General features: G+C 48.2%; 1 protein-coding gene across 1 annotated transcript in view; it reads left to right on the forward strand.

Annotated features, from left to right (window-relative positions):
- The first annotated feature begins 3,550 nt into the window (after positions 1–3,550).
- The window catches only part of LOC138262488 (vomeronasal type-2 receptor 26-like), a 376,030-nt gene continuing 365,490 nt past the window's right edge, over positions 3,551–14,090 (forward strand). The window contains exons 1-2 of the mRNA XM_069212381.1: positions 3,551–3,585; positions 3,996–4,287. Of these exons, the coding sequence (XP_069068482.1) occupies positions 3,551–3,585; positions 3,996–4,287 (327 nt within the window). The remainder of the gene's footprint in view (positions 3,586–3,995; positions 4,288–14,090) is intronic.

Raw genomic sequence — 14,090 nt, forward strand, 5'->3', positions numbered from 1 at the left:
GGATGATCATCCAAGGACTCTGGGATGGTTTCTACAGGAGTTGGATGATCAACCAGTGACGTTGGGATGGTTTCACCAGGAGTCGGATGATCATCCAGTGACTCTGGGATGGTTTCAACTGGAGTCCGATGATCATTCAGTGACTCTGGGATGGTTTCTACAGGAGTCAGATGATCATCCAGTGACTCTGGGATGGTTTCTACAGGAGTCGGATGATCATCCAAGGACTCTGGGATGGTTTCTACAGGAGTCGGATGATCATCCAGTGACCCTGGGATGGTTTCTACAGGAGTCGGATGATCATCCAAGGACTCTGGGATGGTTTCTACAGGAGTCGGATGATCATCCAGTGACTCTAGGAGTTGGATGATCATCCAGTGGCCCTGGGATGGTTTCTACAGGAGTCAAATGATCATCCAAGGACTCTGGGATGGTTTCTACAGGAGTCGGATGATCAACCAGTGACTCTGGGATGGTTTCTATAGGAGTCGGATGATCATCCAAGGACTCTGGGATGGTTTCTACAGGAGTTGGATGATCATCCAAGGACTCTGGGATGGTTTCTACAGGAGTCGGGTGATCATCCAGTGACCCTGGGATGGTTTCTACAGGAGTCGGATGATGATCCAAGGACTCTGGGATGGTTTCTACAGGAGTCGGATGATCATCCAAGGACTCTGGGATGGTTTCTACAGGAGTCAGATGATCATCCAATGACCCTGGGATGGTTTCTACAGGAGTCGGATGATCATCCAAGGACTCTGGGATGGTTTCTACAGGAGTCGGATGATCATTCAGTGACTCTGGGATGGTTTCTACAGGGATCGGATGATCAACCAGTGACTCTGGGATGGTTTCTACAGGAGTCGGATGATCATCCAAGGACTCTAGGATGGTTTCTACAGGAGTTGGATGATCAACCAGTGACGTTGGGATGGTTTCTACAGGAGTCGGATGATCATCCAGTGACTCTGGGATGGTTTCAACTGGAGTCCGAGGATCATTCAGTGACTCTGGGATGGTTTCTACAGGAGTCAGATGATCATCCAGTGACTCTGGGATGGTTTCTACAGGAGTCGGATGATCATCCAAGGACTCTGGGATGGTTTCTATAGGAGTCGGATGATCATCCAGTGACCCTGGGATGGTTTCTACAGGAGTCGGATGATCATCCAAGGACTCTGGGATGGTTTCTACAGGAGTCGGATGATCATCCAGTGACTCTAGGAGTTGGATGATCATCCAGTGGCCCTGGGATGGTTTCTACAGGAATCAAATGATCATCCAAGGACTCTGGGATGGTTTCTACAGGAGTCGGATGATCAACCAGTGACTCTGGGATGGTTTCTACAGGAGTCGGATGATCATCCAGTGACTCTGGGATGGTATCTACTGGAGTCTGATGATCATTCAGTGACTCTGGGATGGTTTCTACAGGAGTCCGATGATCATCCAAGGACTCTGGGATGGTTTCTACAGGAGTTGGATGATCAACAGTGACTCTGGGATGGTTTCTACAGGAGTCGGATGATCATCCAGTGACCCTGGGATGGTTTCTACAGGAGTCAAATGATCATCCAAGGACTCTGAGATGGTTTCTACAGGAGTCGGATGATCAACCAGTGACTCTGGGATGGTTTCTACAGGAGTCGGATGATCATCCAGTGACTCTGGGATGGTTTCTACAGGAGTCGGATGATCATTCAGTGACTCTGGGATGGTTTCAAGTGGAGTCGGATGATCATCCAAGGACTCTGGGATGGTTTCTACAGGAGTCAGATGATCATCCAGTGACTCTGGGATGGTTTCTACAGGAGTCGGATGATCATCCAGTGACTCTGGGATAGTTTCTACAGGAGTCGGATGATCATCCAAGGACTCTGGGATGGTTTCTACAGGAGTCGGATGATCATTCAGTGACTCTGGGATGGTTTCTACAGGAATCGGATGATCATTCAGTGACTCTGGGATGGTTTCTACAGGAGTCAGATGATCATCCAAGGACTCTGGGATGGTTTCTACAGGAGTCGGATGATCATCCAGTGACCCTGGGATGGTTTCTCCAGGAGTCGGATGATCATCCAGTGACCCTGGGATGGTTTCTACCGGAGTCCGATGATCATCCAAGGACTCTGAGATGGTTTCTACAGGAGTCGGATAATCATTCAGTGACTCTGGGATGGTTGTACAGGAGTCGGATGATCATCCAAGGACTCTGGGATGGTTTCTACAGGAGTCCGATGATCATCCAAGGACTTTGGGATGGTTTCTACAGGAGTCGGATAATCAACCAGTGACTCTGGGATGGTTTCTACAGGAGTCCGATGATCATCCAAGGACTCTGAGATGGTTTCTACAGGAGTCGGATAATCATTCAGTGACTCTGGGATGGTTGTACAGGAGTCGGATGATCATCCAAGGACTCTGGGATGGTTTCTACAGGAGTCCGATGATCATCCAAGGACTCTGGGATGGTTTCTACAGGAGTCCGATGATCATCCAAGGACTCTGGGATGGTTTCTACAGGAGTCGGATAATCAACCCGTGACTCTGGGATGGTTTCTACAGGAGTCGGATGATCAACCAGTGACTCTGGGATGGTTTCTACAGGAGTCGGATGATCATCCAAGGACTCTGGAATGGTTTCTACAGGAGTCGGATGATCATCCAAGGATTCTGGGATGGTTTCTACAGGAGTCGGATGATCATCCAAGGACTCTGGGATGGTTTCTACAGGAATCGGATGATCATCCAAGGACTCTGGGATGGTTTCTACAGGAATCGGATGATCAACCAGTTACTCTGGGATGGTTTCTACAGGAGTCGGATGATCATCCAAGGACTCTGGTATGATTTCTACAGGAGTCCGATGATCATCCAAGGTCTCTGCGATGGTTTCTACAGGAGTCAGATGATCATCCAAGGTCTCTGGGATGGTTTCTACAGGAGTCGGATGATCAACCAGTGACTCTGGGATGGTTTCTACAGGAGTCGGATGATCATCCAGTGACTCTGGGATGGTTTCTACAGGAGTCGGATGATCATCCAAGGACTCTGGGATGGTTTCTACAGGAGTCGGATGATCATCCAGTGACTCTGGGATGGTTTCTACCGGAGTCGGATGATCATCCAAGAACCCTGGGATGGTTTCTATAAGAGTCAGATGATCATCCAAGGACTATGCAATGGCTTCTAAAGTCATACTGTTTGATTTAGTCAGGAGTACGTGGAAAATTATGTTATCTGTGTGCTAGGTATCATGATAACCATTACTGATAGTCTAGGGGATTTCTTTTTTAATCGCTTTGAATCTCACTTAACAATGTTGGGTGAGATGTGCACTTTTAACCCAAAGTCTCATTGGAACTGTTAGCAGCGCTTATGGAAATGGCGGCCATGGGGATCTTTTCTCTAAACCTGTAGAGCCCAGGGAGGGAAACTGACAATGTGAATGTGACAAATCCTATTGATTACTGAACATGAAATATACAGGTGAGCACTTTTTCTTGACCTGCCAGCATGAAGGTATTTTCAAGACTAATATTTCTAAATGACTGAAAGCTCATGGAGACAAAGCCAGTCAAAGTACTTCAAAACAGAGTCATTTACATTTTGTGTTGTTCCTGACAATTTTGTAAAATGCATGAAAATATATATATTTTTTTTAGCTTCACTTGCTTGGTCAGGCTTTTACAAATACAAATTGCATTGTCATTTATGTGTGTGATGTTATTACCGCAGGTCATATAGACATGTCTGCAGTACTGTAGCAGTGCGGAGGTGTAGGGTGTTACAAAGGTGGGCTGGGAAGAAAGGTCAGGGTGAGGCATCTGTGGACAGAGTTGGGGTGAGTATATCGCTGGGCGGTGGAGCCTAAAAAGGGAAGGGAAGTGAGGGTAGATACATCTCTAGGGGCATCATTATCTGGGGTCTTCATCTGCAACTAGTTGACTCCACAATACCTGGCCCTCAAAGCAATATCTCTTTTCCTGCAGCATAACTACTGGGTATTTACGTCATTTCTTCGCCTTTGCTTTTGCCGTTGAGGAAATCAACAAGAACACTGAACTTTTACCCAATATTACCCTGGGCTTTGATATTCATGACTCATTTGTCCATGAGGCGAAAGCAGCAAAATCTGTCATGAGCTTAATAACAGGGCGAGAAAAGCCAATTCCAAACTACGAATGTTGGAGCAAAGGCATCCTCGTGGCTGTCATTGGTGATCTATCATCTGCACCATCCATTGCCATGGCAACCATCTTACAGCTCTACAAGTACCTGCAGGTAAGTGAAGAGTTACACAGATCTTTGTGCTAGGTCTCAAGGTCATGCCATTGACAGCAGATCCATCCTTGAGGTTAGAGAGATCCTGTAACCTCAGACAATAGAGCTTAGATCATAGGAACCCAATGGAGTTAGAAAGTAGAACAGCCAAGAGATGGCAATATTGTAAACACTACACAAAAAGTTACCTGTATAGATTGTCACATTTTTCCACATGAGGCATGAAATAACAGCCACAGGAGCACGTGTACTATTACACCAAGGAAATACCATCTGCAAAGGGTAAACACGCCCTGACTAATACAAACTTTAGAAAGATTGTGGCAGTGCAACCACTAAGTGCCCAGTCACCCTCCTGACATTGTGTGAAAATGCGTGTTTTCATCTCAAATAAATACTGTTTTACAATTAAACTATTGTCCCTCAAACACTATCTTTATGTTTTTGGAAAATATCCCTTTGATTCTGTCAGACCTCATTCAGGGGGCTCAAGGCAGGCTGGGGCTACTGATCCTCTGTCATGGGCTGGGGTGAATAACCTCCTTTGTCAAGTGGTGCATCCGACTATGGTGGTGCATCCGACTATGGTGGTGCATCCGACTATGGTGGTGCATATGACTATGGTGGTGCATCCGACTATGGTGGTGCATCTGACTATGGTGGTGCATCCGACTGTGGCTCTGCAAACTGGCCAAGTACAACTCGTTCAGTACTTGAGTGTCTGTGGTGGCGAAGCTTTCTCCGAGAGGTCATCTGGCACACAACAGGCTCACACCTCAACAGTCACTCACCTGTGCCATGATTGCACATGCTTGTTCAACCCAGGGATTGACATTGGTTATTTTCATGAACTATTAGACAAGAAAAGCTAAATGCTTCACAGAACAGGCTATTACTTTACTGTTCCTTGGACTTCTGCAGTGACATTTTGTTTAGTTATCTGGAAAGGTCAAGACTCAGGTACAGATTAACCCTTTGAATAATTTGTTGAGTTGCCTCAAACCTTCAAAGCTCTGGTGCAGTTTATCCCTTTGAGAGGTTTGTGTGCTGAGTTATCTCAAATGGCCAAAGCTTGGGTGCAGATTACCCCTTTGAGGAGTTTGTGTGCTCAGTTACGTCAAACGGTCAAGGCTTGGGTGCAGATTACCCCTTCGAGGAGTCTGTGTGCTCACTTACCTCAAACTGTTGAGGTTTGGGTGCAGATTACCCATAGAGTAGTTTTTGTGCTCAGTTATCTCAAACTGTCAAAGCTCAGATACAGATTACCTCTTTAAGCCCTAGGGGGGCCGTTACGAGTTTGACGGTCACAGGACTGCCATGTTGGTCGTCATCATACGGCCAACAGGCTGCAGAAGAAGACTGCCATATTATGGCCATGGAGGTTTTCCCAACAGAATACAGCCAAAGCACCATGGGCACTGCCACAATGGTCAAGCAGCCACGGACGAAGGTAGCCACCTTCAGACCGGCAGAGACCAAGTTTCCGCCGGAAAGATTAAGAGGCTCACACAGCCAGCAAGGTTTCCGTCGCGGTCACACCACTACGGAAACCCTTGTGGAAACCAACTCTTTATAAGGAGACATTCACCTCCAGGAACACATACTTGTCCAGAGCCGCCATGGAACCAGAACTACACGTCTTCCTGCTGCTCCTGCTCGCCCAGAGACTTCAGAACCAGCAACGACGACAACAGCACCAACCGTGAGTATACACACTTACCTGTCACTGTTGTGAAATGTCAAAATACCTACGCACACGAAACATACACACTTGGGATGGCTGGCAAGGGTGACACACACATGTTACCTCACACTAACACTCACACACACACAATGCCAGATACTGACACAAACATACAACTACACACATTACGCCCATCACACACATACACACAAGCAAAAAACACACAACAACACCCAGATACACAGCAGCGGCACACACACACACAGCAATGCACAACACCACCAAATGACACAACATCACTACCACAACATCACAAAAGCACCTTTTAGAACACACAACACTCGCCTCCACATCACAATTGCAGGAGTCAAGAAGCTGGTGTGATGAAGCTGAACTTTGCTGGCCTGGCTTTGGATTTGAGGCCTATATCTACTCTGTAAACAGACGGACCTAGAGCCTGGAAGAAAGTTGGGAAAAGCTAATCTATGTGTCTTTATTATGCCTAGTAGGTCTTTCATCACTAGAAGCCTGTGTGTTTTACTCTGGAGTTTATATTTTTGAGTTTGCCTCTATACTATTATTTTTTAATTATATTGGAGATGCTTTTGTTTCCTTGCATGAGTAAGGACAGTCATGAAGAGTTCATGGCTTTCTGAAGGAATATAGACAAGTGTGAGAAGGTAGCCTCTTTCTAGCCTTGTTACCCCCACTTTTGGCCTGTTTGTGAGTGTATGTCAGGATGTTTGTCACTGTTTTCACAGTCTCACTGGGATCCTGATGGCTAGGCCCCAGTGCTCATAGTGAAAACACTATGGTTTCAGTATGTTTGTTATGTGTCACTGGGATCCTGCTGGTCAGGACCCCAGTGCTCATAGGGTTGTGGCCTATATGTATGTGTCACTGGGACCCTGTCACACAGGGCCCCAGTGCTCATAGGTGTGCATGTATATGTTCCCTGTGTGGTGCCTAACTGTCTCACTGAGGCTCTGCTAACCAGAACCTCAGTGGTTATGCTCTCTCATTACTTTCAAATTGTCACTAACAGGCTAGTGACCAATTTTACCAATTTACATTGGCTTACTGGAACACCCTTATAATTCCCTAGTATATGGTACTGAGGTACCCAGGGTATTGGGGTTCCAGGAGATCCCTATGGGCTGCAGCATTTCTTTTGCCACCCATAGGGAGCTCTGACAATTCTTACACAGGCCTGCCACTGCAGCCTGAGTGAAATAACGTCCACGTTATTTCACAGCCATTTTACACTGCACTTAAGTAACTTATAAGTCACCTATATGTCTAACCTTTACCTGGTAAAGGTTAGGTGCAAAGTTACTTAGTGTGAGGGCACCCTGGCACTAGCCAAGGTGCCCCCACATTGTTCAGAGCCAATTCCCTGAACTTTGTGAGTGCGGGGACACCATTACACGCATGCACTACATATAGGTCAATACCTATATGTAGCTTCACAATGGTAACTCCGAATATGGCCATGTAACATGTCTATGATCATGGAATTGCCCCCTCTATGCCATCCTGGCATAGTTGGCACAATCCCATGATCCCAGTGGTCTGTAGCACAGACCCTGGTACTGCCAAACTGCCCTTCCTGGGGTTTCACTGCAGCTGCTGCTGCTGCCAACCCCTCAGACAGGCATCTGCCCTCCTGGGGTCCAGCCAGGCCTGGCCCAGGATGGCAGAACAAAGAACTTCCTCTGAGACAGGGTGTGACACCCTCTCCCTTTGGAAAATGGTGTGAAGGCAGGGGAGGAGTAGCCTCCCCCAGCCTCTGGAAATGCTTTCTTGGGCACAGATGTGCCCAATTCTGCATAAGCCAGTGTACACTGGTTCAGGGACCCCTTAGCCCCTGCTCTGGCGCGAAACTGGACAAAGGAAAGGGGAGTGACCACTCCCCTGACCTGCACCTCCCCTGGGAGGTGTCCAGAGCTCCTCCAGTGTGCTCCAGACCTCTGCTATCTTGGAAACAGAGGTGCTGCTGGCACACTGGACTGCTCTGAGTGGCCAGTGCCACCAGGTGACGTCAGAGACTCCTTGTGATAGGCTCCTTCAGGTGTTGCTAGCCTATCCTCTCTCCTAGGTAGCCAAACCCTCTTTTCTGGCTATTTAGGGTCTCTGTCTCTGGGGAAACTTTAGATAACGAATGCAAGAGCTCATCCGAGTTCCTCTGCATCTCTCTCTTCACCTTCTGATAAGGAATCGACTGCTGACCGCGCTGGAAGCCTGCAAACCTGCAACATAGTAGCAAAGACGACTACTGCAACTCTGTAACGCTGATCCTGCCGCCTTCTCGACTGTTTTCCTGCTTGTGCATGCTGTGGGGGTAGTCTGCCTCCTCTCTGCACCAGAAGCTCCGAAGAAATCTCCCGTGGGTCGACGGAATCTTCCCCCTGCAACCGCAGGCACCAAAAAGCTGCATTACCGGTCCCTTGGGTCTCCTCTCAGCACGACGAGCGAGGTCCCTCGAATCCAGCGACTCTGTCCAAGTGACCCCCACAGTCCAGTGACTCTTCAGCCCAAGCTTGGTGGAGGTAAGTCCTTGCCTCACCTCGCTGGGCTGCATTGCTGGGAACCGCGACTTTGCAGCTACTCCGACCTCTGTGCACTTTCGGCGGAAATCCTTTGTGCACAGCCAAGCCTGGGTCCACGGCACTCTAACCTGCATTGCACGACTTTCTAAGTTGGTCTCCGGCGACGTGGGACTCCTTTGTGCAACTTCGGCGAACACCATTTCACGCATCCTTGTAGTGCCTGTTTCTGGCACTTCTCCGGGTGCTACCTGCTTCAGTGAGGGCTCTTTGTCTTGCTCGACGTCCCCTCTCTCTTCAGGTCCAATTTGCGACCTCCTGGTCCCTCCTGGGCCCCAGCAGCGTCCAAAAACGCCAAACGCACGATTTGCGCCTAGCAAGGCTTGTTGGCGTCCTTCCGGCAGAAAAACACTTCTGCACGACTCTCCAAGGCGAGAGGGATCTGTCCACCAAAGGGGAAGTCTCAAGGCCTTTTCGTTCCTGCAGAAACCTCAGCTTCTTCTGTCCAGTTGAAGCTTCTTTGCACCCGCAGCTGGCATTTCCTGGGCATCTGCCCATCTCCGACTTGCTTGTGACTTTTGGACTTGGTCCCCTTGTTCCACAGGTACCCTAGATTGGAAATCCACAGTTGTTGCATTTCTGGTTTGTGTCTTTCCTGCATTATTCCTCTAACACGACTATTTTGTCCTTAGGGGAACTTTAGTGCACTTTGCACTCACTTTTCAGGGTCTTGGGGAGGGTTATTTTTCTAACTCTCACTATTTTCTAATAGTCCCAGCGACCCTCTACAAGGTCACATAGGTTTGGGGTCCATTCGTGGTTCGCATTCCACTTTTGGAGTATATGGTTTGTGTTGCCCCTATCCCTATGTTTCCCCATTGCATCCTATTGTAACTATACATTGTTTGCACTGTTTTCTAAGACTATACTGCATATTTTTGCTATTGTGTATATATATCTTGTGTATATTTCCTATCCTCTCACTGAGGGTACACTCTAAGATACTTTGGCATATTGTCATAAAAATAAAGTACCTTTATTTTTAGTATAACTGTGTATTGTGTTTTCTTATGATATTGTGCATATGACACTAAGTGGTACTGTAGTAGCTTCACACGTCTCCTAGTTCAGCCTAAGCTGCTCTGCTAAGCTACCATTATCTATCAGCCTAAGCTGCTAGACACCCTATACACTAATAAGGGATAACTGGGCCTGGTGCAAGGTGCAAGTACCCCTTGGTACTCACTACAAGCCAGTCCAGCCTCCTACAACAAGCAGGCCAATACTCGTAGCCGGAGTGTGGCAAGGTAGCATGCTTACCATCTTGTGTCATGAAATGGCATGTCCGAACTATCCTAACTTCAAATTGAAAATCTGGAAAACACCTAACTATGGTAGTTTACATCTCAAAACTTAAAACAAAAAAGTGAGGGTGTTGAGAATGACTTTGTTAATTTTGTCAAGATCCCACTGCCCCTCTTCTTATCTCTCTTTCTCCATGTGAAGGAGGACTGGGACTTGGACAAGTGAAGATCACGAGGCATGACTAGCTCTCTTCATGTAGCAATAGGCAGTGTTAATTGTCCAGACCTCTAGGCTAGCACAGTGGGTTGTCTATGGTAGTTGCAGGTTAGAATTACAGCCGGTAAATATACTTCTGCAGGTAAGATTGGCCTAAAATAAAATACGGGGCCCCAATAATTAAAACAGTGTTTTAACTTTTCCTCATGTATAATAAGCTTCCCTAGCCAGTAAGTTTATGTAATCTATTGTCGGAATCTTAATGTATTGCCTGAATCTTAAATTATGTATAATGTGTCATCTGAAATATGAGGTGAGGACCTATGGCAAGTTGATGCACTCCAGGTGTATCAATGGCAAGTTTCATTAGTGTGGTTGATGGATGAAAAGAGACCTGCAGAGAGAGGAAGAGGAGCCTTGTGGCCGGTGGCCTTCCAAAGCAAAGGTGCATTGTGGGTAACTCACTCCAGTGATGAACAGAGTAGCAGAGGTTAGCGTAGGAAAGTAGCATCTTGCCTGGCATGTTACCCCCATTCTTCCATGTATGTCACTTTGCTTTTGCCTGTCTCACTGGGATCCTGCTAGCCAAGACCCCAGTGCTCATAGTTTGTGGCCTGAATGTGTTCCCTGTGTAGTGACTAACTGTGTCACTGAGGCTCTAACCTCAGTGCTTATGCTCTCTCTGCCTTTATATTTGTCAATATAGGCTGTGACCACTTTTACCAATTTTAATTGGCACACTGGAACACCCTTATAATTCTCTAGTATATGATACCTAGGTACCCAGGGTATTGGGGTTCTGGGAGATCCCTATGGGCTGCAGTAATTATTTTGCCACCCATAGGGACCTCAGACAAATCTTTACACAGAACTGTCATTGCAGCCTGAGTGAAATAATGCACAAGTTATTTCACAGCCATTTTCACTGCACTTAAGTAACTTATAAGTCACCTATATGTCTAACCCTCACTTGCCGAAGGTTAGGTGCAAAGTTACTAAGTGTGAGGGCACCCTTGCACTAGCAAAGGTGCCCCCACATCGTTCAGGGCCACTTCCCCCGACTTTGTGAGTGTGGGGACACCATTACAAGCGTGCACTACATATAGGTCAATACCTATATGTAGCTTCACAATGGTAACTCCGAATATGGCCATATAACATGTCTAAGATCATGGAATTGTCCCCCCAATTCAAATCTGGTATTGGGGGGCCAATTCCATGCACCCCTGGTGCTCCACTATGGACCCCGGGTACTGCCAAACCAGCTCTCTGGGGTTTTCTCTGCAGTTACAGCTGCTGCCAACCCACAGACAGGGTTCTGTCCTCCTGGGGTCTGGGCAGCCCAGACCCAGGAAGGCAGAACAAAGAATTTCCTCTGAGAGAGGGTGTCACACCCTCCCCCCTTGGAAATAGGTGTTAAAGGCCTGGGAGGGGTAGCCTCTCCCAGCCTCTGGAAATGCTTTGAAGGGCATAGATGGTGCCCTCCTTACATAAACCAGTCTACACCGGTTCAGGGAACCCTCAGTCCCTCCTCTGGTGTGAAACTGGACAAAGGAAAGGGGAGTGACCACTCCCCTGACCATCACCTCCCAGGGGAGGTGCCCAAAGCTCCTCCAGTGTGTCTCAGACCTCTGCCAACATGGATCCAGAGGTGTGAGGGCACTCTGGAGGCTTCTGAGTAGCCAGTGCCAGCAGGTGGCATCAGAGACCCCTCCTGATAGGTGCTTACCTCACTGGGTGGCCAATCCTCCTCTGAGGGCTATTTAGGGTGTCTCCAGTGGGCTTTTCCTCGGATACCGACTTGCAAGTATTCATCAGAGTTCCTCTGCATCTCCCTCTTCGACTTCTGCCAAGGATTGACCACTGACTGCTCCAGGACTCCTGCAAAACTGCAACACAGTAGCAAGAAGGCTACCAGCAACATTGTATCGCCTCATCCTGCTGGCTTTCTCAACTGTTTCCTGGTGGTGCATGCTCTGAGGGCTGTCCGCCTTCAGCCTGCACTGGAAGCCAAGAAGAAATCTCTTGTGAGTCGACAGAATCTTCCCCCTCCTTCAGCAGGCACCAAACTTCTGCATCACCGGTCCTCTGGGTCCCCTCTCATCCTGACGAGCGTGGTCCCTGGAATACAGGAGCTGGGTCCAAGTGTCTTTGACAGTCCAGTGGCCCTTCTGTCCAAATTTGGTGGAGGTAAGTCCCTGCCTCCCCAAGCCTGGTTTCGCGCCAGAGCAGGTCTGGGGGGATCCCTGAACCGGTGTAGACTGGCTTATGCAAGGAGGGCACCATCTGTGCTCTTCAAAGCATTTCCAGAGGCCAGGAGAGGCTACTCCTCCCAGGCCCTTCACACCTATTTCCAAAGAGAAATCCTTTGTCCTGCCTTCCTGGGACCAGGCTGCCCAGGCCCCAAGGGGGCAGAAACCTGTATGAGGGGTTGGCAGCAGCAGCTGCAGTGGAGACCCCGTAAAGGCAGTTTGACAGTACCCGGGCTCTATGCTGGAGACCTGGGGATGCATGGAATTGTCCCCCCAATACCAGAATGGTATTAGGGTGACAATTCCATGATTCTAGACATGTTACATGGCCATGTTCGGAGTTACCATTGTGAGGCTACAAATAGGTAGTTACCTATATGTAGTGCACGCATGTAATGGTGTTCCCACACTCACACTCATTTTGACGCACAGGATGGGGCAGGCCTTAAAAAACGACACACAGCCTGATGGGCGCCGTTTTTTAACGCCTGGGTCAGGGCAGGCGTTAAGGGACCTGTGGGCTCAGAAGGGGCCCAGAGGTACCCTCCCATGCCCCCAGAGACACCCCCGCCACCCTTGCCCACCCCAGGAGGACACCCAAGGATGGAGGGACCCATCCCAGGGAAGTTGAGGTAAGTTCTGGTAAGTATTTTTTTTCGGGTTTTTTTTTGTGGCATAGGGGGGCCTGATTTGGGCCCCCCTACATGCCACTATGCCCAATGACCATGCCCAGGGGACATAGGTCCCCTGGGCATGGCCATTGGGCAAGGGGGCATGACTCCTGTCTTTGCTAAGACAGGAGTCATTCCCATGGGGGTTGTGCGTCAAAAAAAATGGCGCAAATCGGGTTGAGGCCTGAATTTTGTCTCAGACCTGACTTGCCCCGTTTTTTGACGCCCAACCTCCATTTTCCCATACGCCAGCGCTGCCTAGTGTGAGTCATTTTTTTTGACGCACACCAGTCCGCAGCGCCGGCTAACGTCATTCCATAAATAAGGCGCCCGCATGGCGCGTTGGAATGGCGTTAGCCGGCGGTAAAATTTTTGATGCACAACTGCGTTGGCGCAGTTGTGCGTCAAAATGTATAAATATGGGCCTAAGTAACTTTGCACCCAACCTTCACTTAGTGAGGGTTAGACATATAGGTGACCTATGAGTTACTTAAGTGCAGTGTAAAATGGCTGTGAAATAACGTGGACGTTATCTCCCTCAGCTTGCAGTGGCAGTCCTGTGTAAGAATTGTCTGAGCTCCCTATGGGTGGCAAAAGAAATGCTGCAGCCCATAGGGATCTCCAGGAACCCCAATACCCTGGGTACCTAGGTACCATATACAAGGGAATTATAAGGGTGTTCCAGTGTGCCAATCAGAATTGGTAAAATTAGTCACTAGCCTGCAGTGACAATTTTAAAAAAAGAGAAAGCATAAACGCTGAGGTTCTGGTTAGCAGAGCCTCAGTGATACAGTTAGGCACCACACATGAAACACATACAGGGCATACTTTATGAGCACTGGGGTCCTGGCTAGCAGGATCTCAGTGACACATAGGTAAAAACAAACATACATACAGTAAAAATGGGGGTAACATGCCAGGCAAGATGGTACTTTCCTACACAACCCCCCACCCCCCAAACGAGGGACAAGAAGGCTAACGTTGCCCATATGAGTCTTCATTGTCTAAGTGGAAATATCTGGAGAGTCCATCTGCATTGGAGTGGGTACTCCCAGGCCTATTTTCCACTGTATAGTCCATTCCCTGTAGGGATATGGACCACCACAACAATTTAAGGATTTCACCTTTC

This window comes from Pleurodeles waltl, chromosome 10 (genome assembly GCF_031143425.1).
Source record: "Pleurodeles waltl isolate 20211129_DDA chromosome 10, aPleWal1.hap1.20221129, whole genome shotgun sequence".
In the NCBI taxonomy this organism is placed as follows: domain Eukaryota; kingdom Metazoa; phylum Chordata; class Amphibia; order Caudata; family Salamandridae; genus Pleurodeles; species Pleurodeles waltl.